The sequence below is a fragment of the Phacochoerus africanus genome, chromosome 1, assembly GCF_016906955.1.
Source record: "Phacochoerus africanus isolate WHEZ1 chromosome 1, ROS_Pafr_v1, whole genome shotgun sequence".
NCBI classification, from domain to species: Eukaryota; Metazoa; Chordata; class Mammalia; order Artiodactyla; family Suidae; genus Phacochoerus; species Phacochoerus africanus.
The window spans coordinates 53878365-53901865 of record NC_062544.1 but is presented as its reverse complement, the minus strand read 5'-3'; the positions used below and the strand labels follow the sequence as shown (position 1 = coordinate 53901865).

The following is a 23501-nucleotide window of genomic DNA, read 5'->3' as shown; positions in this document are numbered from 1 at the left end:
ATCCAGTTTTTTAGGAGTAATGGTTTGGAGAAACAATTTTGTATGGAAAACTTTTCCTTACAAGCAAAATGGGTTCCATGTTCAGAAGAACAACTTCAGAAGTGCACTGGTTCTCTTGTTGATGAAAATCAATCTGAATTTAATTTCTTTGCATGTTGATGACGTTAATAAAGTTAATTGATGTTTGAAACTTAAAGAGCAGTAGATGTTCCACACGCTGGACTATTTCCTTGTGGGAACTCAAAGGAAGATGAAAGCAAGCACATTCTTCATGTGATTTTTTTAAAAGGCCATTTTAAACAAAAACATAATTTCTTTTTAAATTTAAATCTCTAATTGCAACAATAACAAAAATGCCAATGAATTAAGGCTGGTCATAATGTGCCCTTTTTCTTTAGGATGTTTGATTTTGTATAAGATACAGTATACTCACACACACATACCACATACAAGCACGTACTTCTGAATCATACAAGTGCACATTTAGAACTAATACCTACAAAAAAGTATCACAAATGAAATACAAATTGCACAATTTTCAACAGACTCAATCAACATGTTTTACAAAGTCTGCAGAACATTTTATCGTCATTGGGAAAAGAAACAATTTAGAGCATTATTTAAAAATGTATGTAACACAGGAGCCACCAGTAAGTTATGGCAATTACAGCATTTACACCATTGTGTCACTGAAATCTAGCTGAAAAGACTAAAGTGCTGTAAAACAAATTACTTTTAAAAACCTTGTGTAGCATGTCCTGAGGGATACTAGCATTATTTTCTATTAGCAATTCAAAACATGAACACTCTACCTATGGAGCTTTCATTTAGATGAGCAACCAAAGGTTAGAAGATTGTGTCATTGGATCATTAAAATAGTAGAACTGAAAAACTCACAAAAACAGACATTTCCTGAGACTTCCAACTTTCCAGTCTGGAATCTGAACAGGGGAGATCCTGAATGGGTAACCTTGGCTAAGACATGTCAGAACCTCAAAGAACTTAATGTTAAGCCAAGCTATGGTGTTTGATTGTTTGTGATTTCTATTTAAGTCTGTCTTTGATTCGCCAGCTTGAAGTGTAATTGACAACGCAGACTATTACTGCCAGGCATTTCTTATTCATGACAGTCTCATTTTTTCATTGGTTTTCTACTGGTTTTTTGCATCTTAAATATTTAAATATTTGAATTATATCTGTGCCTACTTACATAGGAGATATTGATGTTAAGAGTTAAAATGGCAATAGAATAAGGTCGAGTAATTTGAGTGGAGTTTCAGCTTGAATAATGTGTGAGTGAGATGTGCATGTCATGTGTGTGTGTTTACATGTGTGTACACACTCAGGTGTGTGTGTACACACCAAACCCTTTATGCTCTAATACATTCACTGTTAGATGGTGCTCCATGAAAACTGAGTTTTCCCAGTATGGCTGAAAGTGAATATTGAGGTCATCATATAAAATATCCTAAGGCTTCTAAAATATGCCTCCTCATTCTCTGCATTCAAATGATTGTGTAGTAATAAGGGAGACATACAGGATAACGGCAGGAGTATTCACCATATTGGTCCTTCAAAATTACAGACAGGAAAGCAAAGCAGATGATACTCTTGGCATATTTTCCCTCATCTCACCCACCTACTCCTTTGATTTCCTGCTGTAGATTGGGTAAAGGTTGGATTGCGTTTCTGTTTTTTTGCCTTGCAGGACTTGTGATGGAAAGAAATAAGTAAAACAAAAGTGCACCAACATGTATCTCCTACCACTGGGCCGGGCGAGGGGGTGGGAGCGATCTATTTGTAGCCCTTGTGCTCTAACTCTCTGGAAATACAATGCCCAGCTAAGACAGAGAAGCTTAGGCTGAGGGTAAGCTCTGATTGCATACCACTTGTCCTCACCCTCATCTCTCTATTTAAGACCCACAGCCTGCTCCCTAAGAGTGTTCCAGGGCAGAGCCAATGGATAGAGACAGCCATAGGCATCTTCTTTACATTTCCCTTTCAAAGGAATCTCTCTTAGTGAACTCCTCCTCTAGCTGGAGGACCCATGGTTTATGTGGCCATCCCTCCTTTAGAAATTAAGGCAAGTCCATTTATTTCCAGTGCTTGCTACATAGGTACTGCATATCCACATGGAAACCAAACATTGGCTTGGAAGTATCTTTTGTCAAACAAGGTCTCTATGTGTATATCATTAATAGCAATTAAAAGCTTTCTCCAATTGAGAAACTACACAGTTAGGCTAAATGCTTCAGCATGTTTGTTTTTTCCAGCACCCAAATGACAAATATGATGAAGCTAATTCTAAGCAAACATTATAAGAAAGCATCTAAGTTCAAGAAAATACAACATAGTTACCTCTGTATTTTATTCATTTTTCATCAATATGTTGAAAGATTTGTTTACTCATGTATTTATAAGTTAAATCCTGTGTCATTGCAAGTGTGCTTGGCTAAAGATCCTCCTGAGGGATGAATAATGAATAGTCAGGAAAAAACTTGCCCAAGAAAGTAACTTTACAGGACATACATTTCAATAATCTATATAGTTCTTTAAAAAGGATTCATATTCAATTGCACATAAAGAGCAGGTGAAAGAGAACGGTGACAAAACTGCAAGAGGAGGGAAAGCAGAAAGAAAACCATATATGTATGTAATTAAGTCTTAAGATAGAATATTTTTACAAAAATATTTAAATATGATCAGCTACTCTACTTTCAAAGATCTCATCAACTCTTTTTCATACATTGTGAAGTATTTTGGTCTTCAGTTATTTAGTACTATCAACATTTTCATTTGAAAAGAAGACTTGTCACTGTGTCTGTCCCTGACTATGGATATTTGTGTGTATTTGTGTGTCTGCCTGAACAGGAGCAGGTGTATATTGGTATAATGTGTCTGAAGAGACAGATACACACAATTGGAATGTAGAACATACCTGCATGCTACTGGATCACCACACATACCTACAGCCTTTTCATAAACGTTCTCTTTAGTGTAAATAATTTCTCTTCCTTCCCCAGAGTTGCTAATAAATACTATATTCTGATAATGAGTATTTATAATCTTGTAATCAACTCTTAATTATTTACAATTTGGACATATATAACCATGGAATCACATCCTTCACCTAGGACTAAGAGATTAAATCGTATGTGGTATATTTAAATTAATTAAAAGCTGAAAGCATGCTTTTGTTTTTCTATGGCCCCACTTTACATGGATTGTGTTTTCTCAGGAAACTACTGAGATGTGATTATTTTAAACATGAAATGGGGAGTTCCCGCTGTGGCACAGAGGGTTAAAGGATCTGGCATTGCTACAGTTGCGGTTTAGCTCGCAGCTATGGCTCAGATTCAATCTCTGGCCCGGAAACTTCCATATTCCATGGATGTGGCCATAAAAAAATTAAAAATACCCATGAAGATAAAATAATACATAATTGTAAGAATATCAGCAACAATAGATTTTTATAAATGACACACAGTATTCCTGTGAGGCATATAGGTAAGAGTAATCATGCTCTTTTAAGATTTTTTAAAAATGTGAAACAGAACAAAGACACCAAAGGGGAAGCAATGCCCAAAATTGCTTTACCATTTTTCTTCCTCATACATCTGAATTATCAATGGTGGATGGCAGACACCTTTTCTGTGAAACTTTGACCTCTGCCTCAAACTTGACCCCGGAGTAGGAAGGAACCAAAAGTTATGGTCAGTGCCAATTTTTAGTAGGTCTGCCCAGATCACATGTATTTAAGATTCTCCTACGGATGTTTCATGGATCCTTGAGAATTCATGGACATGACTTCAAAAACATTACCCTAATTCCTTCTGCCACCCTTCCTTTTTCTTCAACATCACGTAAATCAAGTCAAAGTTTCTCAAAATACGTTCCTAAAAATCTGTGATTTAGAATCACGTATTTGCAAATCTCAATTTGATAGGAAAGTTTGTGCAAACTTTCACTTCATCCCCTTCTTCCTTGTTTTCCAGTCAAGAAAATTGTTAGAAGAACTTTTGTAAGAGTTCAGAGTTTTCTGATTTTTAACACTCTTGCCATAATTTGTCATTTACTGGGCATTTGTGGGACAATGTATTTAAGAGATTTCTAAATTAAAATGACATCCATCTCCTTCCCCATCCCCATTTTTCACTATGGAGTTGGCACTAATAGTTCTTCCACAAAAGTTTTTACTCTATATTTATAGCTGCCTTAAGTAGAAATACTGTGAAACACTATTGTTTTCTATATATAACACAAAATTATGGATTATGGCCTCCACTATTACTGATGCAGAGAAGCTGATTTAATGCATGTTGTCCGTGTCCAAAGGTTAGCAAGATTGCAGACTACAGAATATTTTACCTAGTCCCACAAAACAAGTAAATTTCAGTACAACAATGTAATATACGTTATGTTGGGCATTCAATTATTTTAAGTCCCACATAGCATCTGATTCAAAAGAGCGAGCAAGAGAGGGAGCAGAAAGTTTCATTTAGAGGATACAGTGTAGGAGCGCTAGGTTGAAATCAGAACACAAGGAGGTAAACACTCATAAGTTACAAAGACTAATTCTGTAAAACAAAATTGGCTAGTCTTTCTTTTAAATCCCTAACACTAGAAGTAGGTTTTGCTCATCAAATGGGAAATGAAATATTTATAGTAAGGAAGAATATGATAATAATCACTGAAGAAATGTTTTCTCCCCTTTCCCACCCACTTTCAGCCCTTATTCCCTCAGAGACTCAGTGGAATAGGAAAATCAGTGTTAATAGATAATATGCCTAATACAGTGAGTCTTCTCTATCTTATTCAAGGACACTCCAAATGGTACTATCAAGTGTTGGCTTCTCCTTCATCAAATTCATAGTTGAGCTTTATGACAGTGCTGATGAAATCACCAAGTTCTACAAAATCGGCAGTGACAATATTGATGCCACTTTCTCCTGGCTTCTGCATGCGGACCCACTGCATCATGGCAGGAAGAGCCCTGAAAAGGGAAAGAAAAAGGAGAAGTCACAGAAGGAAAGATTATTTTTCAAGCTCACAATTCCTAGAATTTCCTTTAGTTTTCTAACTTATTAACATAAATTCCCCAATTACAGATACAGAATGGAGATAAAGGCAGAATAGTAAATTCTTAATCTCTGAAGAAACTCTGCAGGAGAAATACAGCCGTGTCTCAAATCCACAAGGGATTGGTTCCAGGAATCCCCACAGATACCAAAATCCCTGGATTGCTCAAGGCTCTTATACAAAATGGAGTAGTAGCATCAGCCCTTCTTATCCTCACTTTCCACATCTGTGATTTTAACCAACTCAGGATCAATGTGCAGATATGGAACATGAGGATATGGAGCTATGACTGTCATCACTATACTGGTCCATATAAGACTCCATCTTTGGACATCTCAGATAAGAGAATTTATAGTGAAACTTCACTAAGAAAACTCCTGCCATGGCCCTAAAGGGGCAGCATGCCTAAATTTGGTAAAAGAAAGATAAAGTTAGACCCACAGACTTTGAAAAATTTGTGGTTACCAAAGGGGACAGGTGGCGAGGGGTGGGGTGAGAGGTGGACTGGGGGTTTGGGATGGAAATATTCTAAAATTAGGTTGTGATGATGTTGTACAACTGTAAGTATAATTTTAAAAACTGAATAAAATAAAAGAAGGAGAAAGATAAAGTTAGGGGAAGAATGAAGAGAAGAGGGTAGCTCCTATAGGGCACTGTAGGCTATTATGGGGTTCTGAGGTTTACTCTGAGTGAAATAGGGAATCTTTGGAAGACCTTCAGCAGAAGAGTGTTGTGATCTGGCTTAATTATAAACGATGATTCATTACCATGAGAGCATAGTGGAGAGTCTCCTAGCCTAGTCTACAAAGTCAGGGAAACCTTTTCAGAAAAGCACTCTCTAAATGTTGAGGGATTAAGATTTAGCTGGGTAAAGGTGGGATTTGGGGTGGAGGATGATGCAGTGCATTTTCAGACAGAGTTAACAGCATTTCCTCATTCACTGACAGAAGTACAGCATGTGCTTAGGAACAGGGCATGTAGACAGATCCAGGAGATGTTGGTAAAGATGCAATATCCTACAACAGCACATTGGAGAGAAACCGCTAAGACTTCAGGGTGCAGGGAGGGAGGCTGTCATGAGAAAGGGATACCTGAACTGCCGTCTGAGCGGTGATAGTGCAATAACAAAGAAAGAACGAGGAAGTACATGTGGACACTAAATTCCTGGATGAGATGGAGAGGGAGGGGGAGAGAGAAGGGGAGGGGGGAAGAGAGAATGATGAAATTAAGAATCTCAAAGAAGGAAGTCTTAAAAATGTTGGAGAAATAAGGAGTTCTTGTTGTGGCTCACTGCTTGGTGAACCTGACTGGCATCCATAGGGATGAGGGTTCGAACCCTGGCCTTGCTCAGTGGGTTGAGGATCCAGCATTGCTGTGAGCTGTTGTGTAGGTCGCAGACGTGGCTTGGATCACGCGTTGCTACGGCTATGGTGTAGGCTGGCAGCTGCAGCTCCGATTTGATCCCTAGCCTGGGAATTTTCACATGCTGCAGGTGCAGCCCTGAAAAGACAAAGACAAAAAAAAAATGTTGGAGAAATAAGAAAGAACCAGATAACAGAGGGCTTTCAGAAATGTAGACCGATTGAAAGCTGTTAACCAGGAAAATAATATGCTTAGATTTGTGATTCAGAGAGAATGGTTTGCCTTCAGTGTGAAGGCAATGAATGAATGAATGAATGGGAGAAAACAAAACTAGCATCAGGTCTGACAATTAGAGAGCTGGGGAAGGAATCTAGAGCAGAGAGAGTGATAGCCTGCATTGCAGCGTAACTATTACATAGCAGCAATTGTTATATTTGAAAAGAATGAGGACACAGAACTACAGCATTGGATTGGTGTGGGATTGGATGTAAATGAAGAGAGAGAAAGAGGCCATGAATGATGTCTAGATTTCTGCTAGTATTCTGGCAGGTGAGTATCATCCAGTAATCCTGGAAAGATGGGACTGAAGGCTTTCTAGTGGATGTGCTAAGTTTAGTATGAGACATGCTGATTTTGAGGTGACTTTGGAACACATGAGCTGAGATCTCAATTGGTACTTAAGTACGGCTCTGGTATTTGGGACATAGAGCTGGTCAAGTGCCATCATATAGAAAGAATAATTAAAGCTATGAAAGTGGATAACATTACCTGGGAAGACTGTATAGAGAGGGGTGAGAAGAGAAAATTTGAATATCAGAAACATTAAAAGAATGGGTACAAATGTTGATTCAATCAAGTAGGATGAAAGTCAGGAGCATTATAGTGTCATGAAAAAGAAAATGAAAAGAAAACCAGGCTCCTTTCGGCTTGTGAGGCTGAAGCATGGAATGTAATATATTCCCCTTTCTCCACATCTCAGAAAGCATATATAGATGGGACTGGTTTGATCCATCCAGGCAAAACTGAATCAACTGTCTTGGACCACATTAATCCATGGGTAGTACCTTAAAAATTCTCATCCATATTTTTTAGCAAATAAATTTGTTTTTTAGTACATATAGAGAGAGGAGAACCCAAGCACTTTTACAATAGCATAACATGGCTCGAAAAGGCCCAAGGCCAGAGAATAGACTGGCATGTGGAGAAAATTTGGTCTTCACAGCAACAGTTTCAGAAGAGAATTTTATCTTGAAAAATCTGGGTCTCTAGAGCACAGACTCAGGTGTATTCAGTTCATTAGAAAGACAGATGCTGTGGCAATGTGTGTGCAGCCACGCAGGTTTGAATTCCATTACTTTCTCCTCTAGACCTGCTGGAGCAGATGATGTATCTCTGTTGTGAATGCAGTAGCACCTTGGCATTTTAGAAAAGGCAGATACTCTTTGGAAAAAGTATCAGAACTGGTGCACTTCCTGGGAAGAATGGTTGTTTGGCAGACATACTCATCTTTAGAGGTGGAGAAGAGTGATGCTGAGGCCAGGGCTGATTCTGTATTAACTTTACTACGTAGCTGGTTTACCAGATCCCTAGGGTACATGATTATGGGAGGTTCCTGAGCAACCAAGGTCCCATCTTAGAACCATGATCATCACAGAAACAGCAACTCAGATGCTCTTTACTACTCTAAGATTGAAATTCCTGAGGCTGAATTTAGAATAGCTAATTCTTATCCTCTTAGAGAGATGCTAGAATATGAGTGCTCTTCTTTGTTTCTTTATAAACTAGATTGCTTTGAGGATTGATGAAATCTCGTTATAGAATAGCTTGTAGTCCTCAGGTGAAATATGAGTTTTACATTTAAAATGTCATTTCCCTGAGTCACAGCAATATTTCTATTTTTCTGTTCAGATACACTTTTCTAAAGTCTATATGATACCAAAGACAAAACACACGATAATGCCAAGTTGAATCTCAAATACTCAGACAGACTTAAGTAGAATTATGTCAAAAAAAAAGATTCAGGATACTGGATTAAAACTAGCAAATGCCACTGAAGCTACAGTAATTATTTAGAGTGGCCTTTTTAAAACTTTTTTCATTATTTTCCCCATATGGAGCCTCTTAAAATATTTTTTCCTACTCACCCTCCTCCTGCATAAAAAGTTAATACTACAGACAGAGTGTGTATCTATTTATATACTATTTGTATATACCTGTGCTTTTTATGTCAAAAGAGTAAATTTTTTATTTGCTCTCCCAGGAATCAATTTCTGTATTTGTAATTAGAGTAAATTGAAAAGTCTATTCTGACGGTAATAAAATATTGTTTCCATGTAACAAATTATATAAGATAAACTGGTTAATCTTTAATTTTTAAAAATCACCCATTCATTCATTAAACAAAGACATCTTGCACCATGTAGAAGACAGCATTCTAGATGAAGCTCTCTAGAACCATTTTGGGGTTCAGACGTTCCTTAACTCTCTCAGAGAAATGTTGCTACAGCCTTGCCCCTGACTCTCTTTTGGTGCCTTTTCTACACTATAGTCACAACAATCTTTCTCTCAGCTAAGTTCATCCTTCTTCTCCATGAACAACCATAAAGTCCTTTCTCACCTACAAGATACACCTAGTTCTTGAGTCCTTCTAGACCTCTCTCTACCATCCACCACACCCACCTCTCTTCAGCCTCATCTGTTGCCACTTCCTACATCATTCTCTGATAATACTGAAATGCTTGTGTTTCTTCCCAAACACACCTGTAGTTTCATGGCTCAGACTGGTGTTTTTGTTTTTGTTTTGTTTCTTCTTTTTAGGGCTGCAAGTGTGGCACATGGGAGTTCCCAGGCTGGGGGCTGAATTGGGGTTGCAGCTGCCGGCCTATGCCACTGTCACAGCAATGTGGGATTAGAACCATGCCTGCGACCTACCTATACCATGGCTCATGGCAACGCCAGACCCTTAACCCAATGAACAAGGCCAGAGATCAAACCTGCATCCTCATGGATGCTAGCTGGGTTCATAACCCACTGAGCCACAATGGGAATCCCAGTTTTGTTTATTTTTTATAGGATATCTCTCTATATGAAATACCCTTCCTTCTTCCAGTACCCTTCTTAGTCTAATTTCTGCTTGCCCTTCAAGACTGGGCCCAGGCATTGTCTCAGTCCCTCCTGTCCAAATCTGAGGCAAGAGCTCTTTTCTTGATGCTTTACACTCCTTCAGCACAGTTCTATCACTGTACGTTGCACATGGCATTCAGGTTATACATTTCCATGCCTAGTTCTATCAGTACCTGTGCAGTTCTCAAAAAACAAAAATTATATCATAGTTTTCAATAGATCCTCTGTACCTGCCACAATATCTAGAACCCCAAAGGAAAACAGCACATCTATTTAACTCAAATGTTGAACTATAAATCCTGGTCGCAGCTGTCCCAAAGCTCAACAAGCAAAATGAGTATGAACCAATCATGACAATACAATATGGCATAACAGGCATGAGCATAGGATCCTGGGGGAGCATGTAGGTAAACTCATTTATTTCCTTGGCAGAAATTCTGAGGAAATTTAAGGAACATATCCCAAAATAGGTGACATTTGTGCTTGACCATTACTCTTTAGATAAAGAAGGAAGGCATTTCAAGAGAAGTTAACAGCACATCCAATAGAATTTGCACTGTATAATAGATCTCCAGAACTTAATTATCTTGTATAACAGTTAATTGTCAACTTCCCATTTATCCCCTTCCCCAGCCCCTGATAAACATCATTCTATTCTCTCTTTCTGTGAATTTGAATATTTTCAATTCCACATGTAAGTGAGATCACGTATTTATTTTTCTCTGTGTCTGGCTTATTTCACTTAACATCATGTCCTCCTAACAAAATGGTATTGTATACTGAGATGCACTAAGAGGGTAGATCCTATGTTAAATGCTCTTACCACACACACATAAAAATAATGAAACTGATAACAGGGCAGGAGGAAAATTTGGAGGTGATGGCTAGGTTTATATCCTTGAGAGTGATGGTTTCATGTGTATATATTTACCTCCAAACTCACTGGGTTGTGTATATTAAACATGTATACTTTTTTTTTTCCCACTGTACAGCAAGGGGGTCAGGTTATCCTTACATGTATACATTACAATTACATTTTTCTCCCAGCCTTTCTTCTGTTGCAACATGAGTATCTAGACAAAGTTCTCAATGCTATTCAGCAGGATCTCCTTGTAAATCTATTCTAAGTTGTGTCTGATAAGCCCAAGCTCCCGATCCCTCCCACTCCCTCCCCCTCCCATCAGGCAGCCACAAGTCTCTTCTCCAAGTCCATGATTTTCTTTTCTGAGGAGATGTTCATTTGTGCTGGATATTAGATTCCAGTTATAAGTGATATCATATGGTATTTGTCTTTGTCTTTCTGGCTCATTTCACTCAGTATGAGATTCTCTAGCTCATCCATGTTGCTGCAAATGGCATTATGTCATTCTTTTTTATGGCTGAGTAGTATTCCATTGTGTATATATACCACATCTTCCGAATCCAATCATCTGTTGATGGACATTTGGGTTGTTTCCAAAACATGTATACTTTAAATGTCAATCAGACCTCAATAAAGTTTTTTTTTTAAGCATATGTACTTGAAAGAGATATCTTGATTAGGAAAGAGAAGGTGACCAGAGAGTGGCTGCCATGGAGGTGTGGGGACACTCAGGGGACTGACTGGAATAAAGGAGGAACAGGAAAGTGCTTGGCTGGATTGTTAAGGAACTCCTTTGACAAGCTGTGAAGGCTGAGCTTCCCTTTATATGTACATAAAGGTTTGCCCTTGATTTTGTTCAAATAAGAGTTCATTGATTTTACCATACAAAGAAGAATCTAATATTAATTCCATACAAAGTCTACCATCTAATGACACTGAAACTTGTATTCTTTTTACATATAAGTAAAGAGTTTAAGAAGTACCCTTTGAAGTTCCCGTTGTGGCTCAGTGGTAACGAACTCAACTAGTATCCATGAGGATTCAGGTTTGATCCCTGGCCTCACTCAGTGGGTTAAGTATCCAGGATTGCTGTGAGCTATGGTATAGGTTGCAGACATATGTGGCTTGGATCCCGTGTTGCTGTGGCTGTGGCATAGGCTGGCAGCTGCAGCTCTGATTCAACCCTTAGCCTGGGAACTTCCATATGCCATGGGTGTGTCCCTAAAAAGCAAAAATAAACAAAAAAAAAGAAGTTCCATTTGAAGTTCTCAGATTGTGCGAGATTCTAAGAAGCCCTCTTGTTCATCCATTCATTGATTTATTCATATCAGCTCCACCTTTATAAGCAAAAAGTTACTAGCAGAAATTTGATAACTTTCACTAATATTATGAAGGAAAATATTTCTTGGTGAAGTTACGTAATCTGAAGAGATGACTAAATTCTCTTTGAATTTGTATGTTAATACTTTAGTATCTATTTATGGAATGGTCTTCTTTGTCCTCCTACAGACACAGACTTTGGACAAATTATGGTTACCAAAAGGGACAGATGGGGGAGGGATGGACTGGGGGTTTGGGATTGGCACATGCACACTGAGCTTTATGGAATGATTGGTCAATGGAGACCTGCTGTAGAGTAGAGAACTCTACTCAGTATTCTGTGATAACCTATGTGGGAAAAGAATCTGAAAGAAAATGGATGTGTGTACATGTATAACTGAGTCACTTCATTGTGTAGCAGAAATTATCACATCTTAAATCAACTACACTTCAATACAACTTTAAAAAGTGAAAAAAAAAAAATGTATATGAACAGTCTTCAGAGTTTTGTGCAGGACTCTCTCCCAGGTTTTAATCCTCAGGTTGGGGTGGATAAAATTCTCCATTTCTTCTTCAAGAAAAAATGAAAAAAAAGAGAGAAAAAGATATGACTGTACAGATACTGCAATGCTGTCTTATAAATGCCCCTCTTTTTCTTAATTCATTTTCATTAGATGCTGCATTTATAGTGTGGATTTAGACTGTTTATTCACAAAATCTCACCGATTACCAGGAGAATCATTTCAAGATAAATAAAAAGTTAAATAAAATCATAGGACTAGCGTCAAATCTGGAGCCAGACTTTCTGCTAAACTCTCAGCATCGGCATTTATTATGAACAAGTTATTTAACATTCTAAGCCTCAGTTTCACGATTTATTAAATGGGCATAAGGAGTTCCCATCGTGGCTCAGTGGTTAACGAATCCGACTAGGAACCATGAGGTTGCAGGTTCGATCCCTGGCCTTGCTCAGTGGGTTAAGGATCTGGCACTGCCATGGGCTGTGGTGTAGGTCGCAGACGCAGCTCGGATCCCGCATTGCTGTGGCTCTGGCGTAGGCCAGCGGCTACAGCTACAATTAGACCCCTAGCCTGGGAACCTCCATATGCTTCAGGAGCAGACCTAGAAAAGGCAAAAAGACCCCCCCCAAAAAAAATTAAATTAAATGGGCATAATAATGAGGATAAAAGTAGTTAGTGCATGTTAAGTGCTTAGATGAATGCCCAGCTCTGTGTAAATGGTGATATACCAATTTTCACTGAGGAACAGCCCATGCAAAGCCCTGCTCCAAAGTCTCAAAGAAAGAAGGAAGCAGGGAATTCTGAGAACATCACCCAGCTATGATGTAAAAATAAACCTGTGGGATTTCTTTCCAAATTTCACAAATTCCAAGCAATGGCAGAAAGCAGATGGGGGAAATGTTCTGGTGTATAACGGCAAAACTGGCGACGAGGCTTGAGGGAAGCATCCTTGGAAGGGCTTTCTTTTGGGGAACATGGTTGTGGGAAACATCCAAGTATGCCTTTCCCATCAGATTCTAACTTGTTAGCAAAAGTGCAGGTCCAGAACCAAAATTTGGTACATGAACCCTCAAAGCCCTTCCTCTTGAATATGCAGCTCTCCTGAAGAAAAGCATCTTCAAATAGATTGCAGGCTTCTTAGAAGAAAAACAGGCAAGTCCACATGAATCAGAAAACCTTCCTCTATGGAAGCAATGGGAGGGGAGTGATATGGGACGCTTAGGTCTTCTGATGCACTGGCTTGAAAACTGATTTTGCAAAGATTTAAAGGAAAAAGTTTAGGAATTGGAAGTGTTGAATTCAATAACCTTCAGTGTGCTGACCTTGACTTATAATTCATGTCAATATCCTATTTAAAATGTTTAAATCACTTCTCACCACTTTTAATGCAAAGATAAAAGTTCTTAGCAACCCTGAACAATGGCCACCAACTGTTCCTCCAGTTCCATTTCTGGTCAGTCTCCCCATCATGGAATTCTGGCCACATTCTCAGTATTGCTCACCTTGACCAGCCTAATTTTCCTCAGGGAACTTTGTAAATGCTGTTTGGCTGTTGTTTGTTTGCTTTTTTGCCTTTTTTTTTTTTTTTTTTTAAGCCAAGAATACCTTACCTTCCTTGACCCTTCATTTGACCAACTCACTCACTTCTCTTTCAGGTGACAGTTTAAGTGTCACTTCTTCAAAACATTAGTCAGAATTGTAATTATGTTTATGTGTTTGATCAATACCTGTTTCCCCAACTAGACAGCAATTGCTTTGAGGACAAAGACTCTCTGTTTTCTCACTGTTGTAGCCTCAGTGCTCAGCATAGCACCTGGCATAGAGTAAGTACTCAATAAATATGTATTGAGGGAGTTTCTGCTGTGGCTCAGCAGTAATGAATCCAGCTAGTATCCATGAGGATGTGGCCTTGCTCAATAGGTTAACTATCCAGCGTTGCTGTGAGCTATGGTATAGGCTGTGTTGCTGTGGCCATGGCTGTGGCAGCTGCAGCTCTGATTTGACCCCTAGCCTGGGATCTTCCATATGCCCACATGTGACCCTAATAAGCAAAAAAAAAAAAAAAAGTATTGTATAGACAGGATTTATTTTTAGAAAAATGTTTGATTTTTTAGAATAAATGTATGCAGTATCATAATTCATGAAAATATTGTTCTGTTTTCCTTGACATGGCTATTGGCACAGATTTAGAATTGATTGCAATTTTGCTGAACAAAAATATCTTTAAAATTATTTTGAAGGATTTTAACTTTTCTGTATTTGGCAGGTATTATTTGTAAATTTCTGGTCAATTTACAAAGCAACTTTTCTCTGTGATCTGTGTTAATAATAATGTCGGTAGTAATCATCATCTTTCTGAGAGTAAAGTTTATTAGAATTACCTTAGTCAGATTTCTTTATTTACTAGCAATTTATTATTAAATTATCAATTATAATTATTTAATTAGATTCAATTTATTAGGAATCTGTGTCAAATTTATATGCGTATGTGCATGTGTATACATAATACTTATAGAACAAATGCATTTTATATATTCTACTTCTCTAAATTCACTAAATTCACTATTTTGCAGTCATGAATGAATGCTTGTGGATAATAAAACACTTGCATCTTCCAGTGAATTTTATTTGAATGTATTTAATTTTATAATGAATGTTTCCTTTGTTGAATGAAACGGAATCTCTAAATTCAATTCATTAATTTCTCCAGAACTCTCTGATACCCTTGAGAATAAAGATTACAATGAAAGTGTCAGAGCTCTGTTACTGCCTGTCCCAAACCCAGCATCTCCTGAGAAATGGAGGCTTTGCTGATCTACAAAATTTAAAATAACGATCACAGGTCTTTCTTCCTCTGGGCAACTGAGTCACCCAGGACCAACTAATTAAGTCTGACATATTTTAAAATATTATTTCCTGTCAATCTGGCCATTTCTGAAAGCTTAAAAATTTCACTTGAAAATTTAAGGACAAGAAAGATGAAACAAAAAGAAACTCTTGCCCCAAAGGTTGACATTTCGCACACTGAACCATACAGTGAGAAAAGGCAGGGCCTTTGCATGTGTAGGTTTCTATCCCAGAATGGGCTTCAAAATAACCTCAAGTAGACAAATGGGTATATCTCAGAGATTGAAACTTGCATAAAGACAAGTCATCATTTTTTGCTAAACCGTTTCTGTTTAGGAAGGAGCATATCTGACTTATGCATGATGAAAATAGCTTATTTGTGGAAAAAAAAAAAACCACGTTTCTTCCCTAAAATTGCACTCAGAGAAAGAATGAAGTCATATGAATTATCTGCAAAAAAATAACCTAAAGCAACTCTAGAGATTTTAGAGGATAATATGGGCTTTTCTGAATAAGAGACTAAAGTCCTCTTAAGTCTTCCTATGACCAGCACTATGTACTTTTAGAACTAAATTACTGCAACGATTTAGATGTAAAAGACAAAGTAATGAGAGTTACAACTGAACATATAGTTGATCTGAATTTTTCCCTCCATGACTGTGAGAGGAAGAAATGTCTCACTCCTTGCCTTCCCCAGGTTCTCTGCTCAAAACAAGTTCAAACTCCATTTATGGTTTGGTAAAGACATCTGTTCAACACATATTTATAAAGTGCCTCCTGTGATCTACATATTATTCTTTGTGCAAGGGACATGATGGTGCTCAGAAACAGACCTGCCCCTTGCTCTCCTGATACATACCCTCTAGCAGGGGAGAGAGAGATTAAAAACAAACAACGATCCTGTCCCCCAGAAAAACTATCACCTCAACTGGATTGGTGTTAAGAGAGAAATTTCAGTTCTGGTCCTGACTATAGTAATGTCTTTTATTGTATTTTATAATCTTGCATAAATTATGCTAACTCAGCGAGCCCCAACTTTTCCTAATTGGAAAATTAGGTATGAAAACACTGGGGGTAGACACCCCTACACAAAGTGATGCTATCTATGGAGGACAATTCAAATGTTAGGTCAGGGTTGTTCATAACAACTTGGCCACAGCAATGGGTACTGGCTTGCCCTGGCGGCTGCAGGATAAGGGCACAAGAACTGCTGTCGCACTAGAAATATTGGGGCCCAGGGACTGACCAACCACCACGTTCACCCTAACTATCCTAAGTGCTTTCAGTTTTTTTTTTTTTTTCTTTTTATGGCTGCACCAATGGCATATGGAAGTTTCCAGAGCAGGGGTCAAATCGGAGCTACAGCTGACGTCTTACACCACAGCCACAGCAACGCCAGATCCAAGCTGCATCTGCAAGCTATGCTGCAGATCATGGCAATGCTGGATCCTTAACCCACTGAACAAGGACAGGGATGGAACCTGCATCTTCACAGATGCTATGTTGGGTTCTTAACCTGCTGAGCCACAACAGGAACTCAGTGCTTTCGGTTTTCAAAGGGACAGATTCCAAGTCCTCAGGAAGACATGGGAATCATCTCACCTCCTTCTGCTGCCTGGAAAGTTCTTAGTTTATTTAGTTTTGTGTTTGTTTAACACAAAGTAATGCAGTCAAATCAAAGCAAAATACTCCATCCGTTTCCTTTGATGATGGCAACAGTAGCCCTTTGTATTGTGGCATGGAAGAAAACCGTTAAAAATCCATTTTCAGTTAAAATAAGATCATATGAACTGCAAGAAGAATGGTGTTTATAGTTCATAAAATGCGCTGTGTCCTCAGGCACATCATTTGCTGCAGCCCCTGTTTCAGAATAAGCCATAAACCCTGCCAGGAGAATGAACATGAGCACAGTCAGCCCTCGATGGGGGCCTCCTGCTGCCTGGGGACTGTTCTGTCTGCTGATTTTCTAAGGAAGTGAAGAAAGAAAGAAAGCTTCTTAAATTCTAATCAGAGACCCTTCAACATATTAATAAGATTTAGATTGCTAGGAAGCAGACAAAGGGTTTTCTTTCAGGGTAGAGTCTCAATATAGGAAATACTTCTGTGTGGGATCAAGTGTTCTCACCCCAGTCTTCCTCTGTACAAATAGCCCCTCACTCAGCACAAATGCTTGGGGACTTTGGGGACTCAAAGCTCAGAAGCAATTTACTTTCCTCAAAGCGTTCAGTTTCTATCTCCTGGCACCTGCCCATCCTTTCTCCTCTTTGGAAAGCTTTCCATTTGCAAACAGCTGCAGCAGAACCTGTGCTGAAAGAATTTTTAACATTTCTGGTTTTGCCTGGAACAAACACGTCAAGGACTATCTAGATTTATCCCTTAAGTCTCAATGGTTCCTTATTTGGGCATCTGGACCTTGGGATAGCAGAGGTAGTAACATCCAAAGCCATGATAGAAATGTCACCTATGAACTGTGGTCAGAAAGGTAACTAAAATGCTGCTCATCTTTACCATTGGCAGAATCATTTTATCCCTTCAGATTTCACATTGACTACCTATTGCTTATTGGAAGTGCTAATGGAATTCTGTAGGCCTTTAATTTTAGCACATAGAGATAAGTTATTCCTTACAAAATATACATTTATTAAGAGAAGATGGTCTCTTTGAGGGGATATGGTTATGAGATTCTTTTTTAATGGAAATATAGTTGATGTACAGTATTATATGTTACAGGTATAGGTATACTTTACAGTGATTCATTATTTTAAAGGTTATGCTCCATTCATAGTTATTATAAAATATTTCTACATTTTCTGTTGTACAGTATATCCTTATAGCTTATCTTATATATGATAATTTGTAACTCTTAATCCCTTACCCCTATATTTTCCCTCTCCCCACTATAACCTCTAGTTTGTTCTCTGTACCTGTGAGTCTGCTTCTTTTTTGTTATAGTCACTATTTTGTTGTATTTTTTTAGATACCACATATATGTGAAATTATACAGTATTTGTCTTTCTCTGACTTATTTCACTTAGTATAATACCCTCCAAATCCAACCATGCTGCTGCAAATGGCAAAATTTGTTTTTTTATGGCTGAGTAGTATTCCACTGTATGTATACGTGTGTGTGTATACATGTAATATATATACCACATACATATTACATTATATATATATTATATATTATTACATATACATTACATATATACCGCATGTTATATGTGTATACACACACACACACATATATATATAATCTTTTTTTTTTTTGGTCTTTTTGCTATTTCTTTGGGCTGCTCCCGCGGCATAATGAGGTTCCCAGGCTAGGGGTTGAATCGGAGCTGTAGCCACTGGCCTATGCCACAGCCACAGCAACGTGGGATCCGAGCCGCGTCTGCAACCTACACCACAGCTCACGGCAACGCCGGATGGTTAACCCACTGAGCAAGGGCACGGACCGAACCCGCAACCTCATGGCTCCTAGTCGGATTCGTTAACCACTGTGCCACGACGGGAACTCCTATATAATCTTCTTTATCCATTCCTCTGTAGAGATTCTTGATGGTAAAATCCTGGGAACTATTGGTCCCCATAGTGTTCAAATATCCCCTCTTACTTTCAACAAATTTTATTGAGTACCCATCTCATAGCAATTGTTGGGATGAACCAGGCATGGTCCTTGACTTAATTATGGGACTAATTCTGAAATTACTTGAACTGCTACAAATAGAAATTGCTTAATTTCTCTGAATAGACTTACATGAAAACATTGAACAGTGATGTCCATGAAGCCTCTGTTGGCCTCTTTCTTGGCACACAATCCAATTCTGAATGGAAATATTCCATGGACTCATAAATTCGTGAGGCTAAATAAAGACTAATCTCTAGGGACTTATAAATTAAGTAAGTATTTATCGAGTTTTAATGGTCTGCCTATGATCGATACGGGGCAGTAGAAAGGGCACAGGCTTTAACATGAGACAGTTACTAATTTTAGCTACTAAAAATGTGTGACCTTGCAGAATGTTGCATAACCTCCCTGATATTCATTTTCTTCTTTGTAAAACAGGGGTAATATGGTACATAACTTCCAGGGTTTTTGCAAGAATAAAACAAAACAATACAAGATGGGTAAGTGGTATAACAAAGAGGTTAACAGAGAGCACTTTGAAGCAGACTGAATTCAAATCCTGGCACTTTCATTTATACATATATAACTTCAGGCAGGTCACCTAAACTTTTCTAGTGTCAGTTTCCTCACTGATGAAAATAATAAAAACAATAAAAATAGCAAATTAATATGGAGATAAAATGGAATAACATGCATAAAAATTTAACATAACACTTAAGAGATTAGGACTCAATAAATGACAGCTCCTACTCCACTCTTAGTGTTAATGCTTAGAGTGCTTAGTATATAGTAGACAGTAAATAAATGTTAGCTACCTTCATTTTTCCCAGTTTAGGTCACTTGAAAGCAAGTGATTAAAAATGTTACCCTATGTATAGATATGTAGTAACTGCTGCAAAGAGATGCCCAGGATCCCTTTCCAGATCCAAGACACTCATCTCAACGAGTTCTACGAATATTGCTGGCTGCCAGCTCTCAGCTGAGTTTCTGAGACGTTCCCTCAGCTAAAGAGTTAGTCACACAACTCAAGGTCACATACCCTCTCTGGAGACAAGCTGCGTCCAATGACTGATCTTTGGGAGGGAGTGTATAAAGTCATTTGCCTAAAGGTGGGACAACCTAGAAGCCTCATCCCACGTCCTGAGATTCCTGTAGGAATGGCTAAAACCTTTACTGTGACTGCATCACAGCCTGACTCCTCCCTCCTACTCAATCCTGTTTCCCTTCACTTGCCCATAGGCATGGATCCCAAGGGAGATCTGGAATAAAACTGCACATAAATCTCAGAGTCTTCCAGTTTATTTCTTGGGGAACCTAACCTACAAGTCTCCAATTTAGATGGCAAGGAATTCTGTGACTTTCACCTATGTAGGAATCAGGGGTCACCTTTGATAATTCAGGGTAGGTCTAAGGCTGTAGTGTGAGAGTGTCTTTTGGAGGAGGGTGGGAAAGGACCGACTGAGAAAAACTTCCTTTATGCTCAGTGCCCTGCACTTAGTAGAGTCGTGTGGGTACCTCTACTTCCTTTGGTAAAGCAGAAAGGTCACCAAGTCTAGACCACTTAGAAAGAGTGGCCACATAGTCTTACATCAGTCCTCTGTTAGGGTTTCCCTCTGGATACCATTATATTATGAATAATGTTATCAGAAACTCAGAAAATCTAAACCTACTTCTAAGGTAAACAGTTCTCACAGTCACTCTAATGGGAGACCCTTCCAGTCCAAAGTGCCCAGCATAAGATGGGGAGGCATGGTATTTATTATACCATCACAGTACTTATGCCTTTTGTGCACAGTACTTTGTGTAACTCCATGTCCCTGACATGTTCTTTCGAAAATAAATGTGGTTATAGGATCTGAATCAGATGTTAATTTTTCTTTAAAAAAAGGTCAAATTCAGAGATTTCCCATTCCTTAGAGAAAATGCTAACAGGCAGAATGAACACAAACAGAATTTAATTTGATCATAATATCCCAGATGCTAATGCGTCTGTGTGCCTATGGACCCATGTAATCATGCATAATTATCAGGGGGTGATTTCTTTGGCCTTTTCCCCTTTAATCAGTGACAACAGCAGGTGTGAAGGGTAGGGGAATATGTCATTCGTTCTGCTAGAGAAGAAGATTCATTATGCTGTTAATTCTATAATTTTTTCTCCTGACAGCAGTCTTATAAAGTTGGAATCTTTCAACAGTACCAAAAGAGTGCAAAATTTTAAGTAAGTTAGTCTGAGAGGAGTGTTTTCCATCATGTTAACTGCTGGTTATATTTTTAAGAAATTGTGTTACCTGACACTTTTAAATATCCCAGATTAGCATCCTTTGACAATGTGGAAAATTCCTAGGAACTTAAAAACATAAAGTGAACATTGCCAAACAATACAGGTGCCATATATATGTCTTATTTGTTAATGCATCCTCCCTCTTCCTTGTGTATTTCCTTCTTCCCACTTTTAGAAAAGCACCAGAGGAAATCAGGTTTGAAAATTTCCTTAAGATGTTTATAATCAGTGACCGCATTATAAAAATGTTACCTAAACAGAGTTCCATGGGACAATGCTTCATGAGATATTGAAAGATATTCTTAAAACAAATAAATATTCCTCTCTTCAAATAAATCTGGGTGATATTGAAGCCTCTCTTATGTTTGCAATACACATAACAGCCTATTACATGTATTGTCATATTAAAGACATTGAGATATTTTTGAAATAAGAATTTACTCCTCTCTTCTCTAACTGGTGTTTTCCAAACTTATTTGACCCAAGAATGGTCTCAAAACTACTAACATGCAGAAATGCTCACACAAATACATCTTTTTAATTTCTTCTTATAAGCCACCCTCAGACATCTAATGGATCTAATGATCTAAAAAACCACTGTTCTGGAATTATTGTAGGAAAGATCCTTTTCAAAGACTCGACTCTGCCACATGTTTCAGAGACTTGAAATTCTCACAGCCTCCTGAGCCAGACCCTCCCATCTTTAGATTGTTCCCACTAAGAGCAGGTTCTTAAGTTCACCCAGAACAAGTTTATTTCTCTTCAACAGGATATTCCTCTAAATATTTGAAAATAACTGGGATTCTTCTACCCAACCATCTGTATCTGCCCTTCTCCATCTCAAACATCCCATTTTTCTTTCCTTAGATGACTCTGTTTGAAATATTCTTATTGTTCTTGACACTCCCTTATGAACACCCACTTTATCTATACTCCCTCCAAGAGAGGTATCTTTGGAAAACCATGCAATTTCTAACTTGGTTATAAAGAATACCAGAGTATCTCCACCCTCCTTCTGAGTGCTATTGTTGTCTCATTATGGCCAGAGATTATTTTGACTACTTCTGTATTAATGTTTCCCAGTCATTCCCTCATCATTTTTTTCCTGGAATTATTTTTTTTTTCTTTGGGACCATCCCTTTGGCATGTGGAAGTTCCCAGGCTAGGGGTCAAATTGGAATGACAGTCACCAGCCTACACCACAGCCATAGCAATGTGGGATCCCAGCTGCATCTGCGACCTACACCATAGCTCACGGCAATGCTGGATCCTTAACCCACTGAGCAAGGCCAGTGATGGAACCCACATCCTCATGGATACTAGTTGGATTTGTTTCCACTGTGCCACAATAGCAGTTCCCCTGGAATTCTTTAACAGCATCTTCTGAAGGAAGCAGAAAGACATTACATTGTGCTAGTGGAGGAGAAGCAGCTCTACTTCTAGAAGAGTCAACACTAGCTGGTTACCTTTTACATTCTTCCTCCTCTTGAGTTCAGGGACTCTTCTCTCTGCCACCAAAAAGATATCAAACATGCAGGAGATGAGGTCCTACCAGAAATCTAAGAAAAGCCTTTAAGAGTGGTCTGAAACTGGATAGTTGCTGGACTAAGGAATGGCAGCAGATGAGAAATATGGACGTTTGGATCCTCTAGGAAATAGCCCCAGCTGACAGTGGCAATGGTATTGTCAAGGGATGTTAGACATCCAGGTCCATCTCCTCTGGTTTGCTTTAGAATAAAGATGTCAACAAATATAGAGAAAAATTATAAGTAAATGTTTTTTAAAAATTGGAATCATATATGCATGTGAATAGTTGGCATGTAAATTATCTGCCAACCTGATTGAGTCTGCACTTAGTGAATATAGAAGCAGCATTTGGCAAAGTGACACGATGACAATAATGCTGCCCTTCCTCAGGGATGGTGCTCACTATAGTTTGAATCAAGTCATTAATTAACTAACTTGATTCTAAGAGTCATAAAGTATAGAATGTGCTATATGAAGGAGGAACGTTATTAGCAATTGCGTCTGGTTATGTTTTAGGGCAGCATTTGAAAACGTGGTCCTAGAAAAACACAATTGCTATCTTTTTTCTTAATTAAACTCTTCCTCACTTTCATCTAGAGTGCAATAAAAAATGACCCCCAAAAAGGTGAGTAAAATCTCCCTCATGGCAGGCCATATCCAGTCCTGGATTATCTCAGGGGAGGTTTGCAGGGATAGGTCTTTCAAAGTTGTTACAGGACTGGATTCTGACTGCAATAGAAGGAAAATCACTGGCCATAAAGAAGGCCAGAGAAGACTTCAGGTGGGCACATGAAAAACTGGTGAAAGTTCAGAAAAATGGCCATGGGTGTGCGTGTGTGTGTGTGTTTTCCAGAATCTCAATTAACTTCCAAAATTCTATTTAGAGAGTCACACCTACAATTACATTAACTGCCTGTTTTTACATAGAGGCTGAGTCCTTCCAGCTCCTGA

General features: G+C 38.4%; 1 protein-coding gene across 1 annotated transcript in view; it reads right to left on the bottom strand.

Annotated features, from left to right (window-relative positions):
* Positions 1-3425: 3425 nt before the first annotated feature.
* Positions 3426-23501, bottom strand: part of PLCXD3 (phosphatidylinositol specific phospholipase C X domain containing 3) — a 169876-nt gene continuing 149800 nt past the window's right edge. The window contains exon 3 of the mRNA XM_047766460.1: positions 3426-4993. Within this exon, the coding sequence (XP_047622416.1) occupies positions 4840-4993 (154 nt within the window). The 3' untranslated portion in view covers positions 3426-4839. The remainder of the gene's footprint in view (positions 4994-23501) is intronic.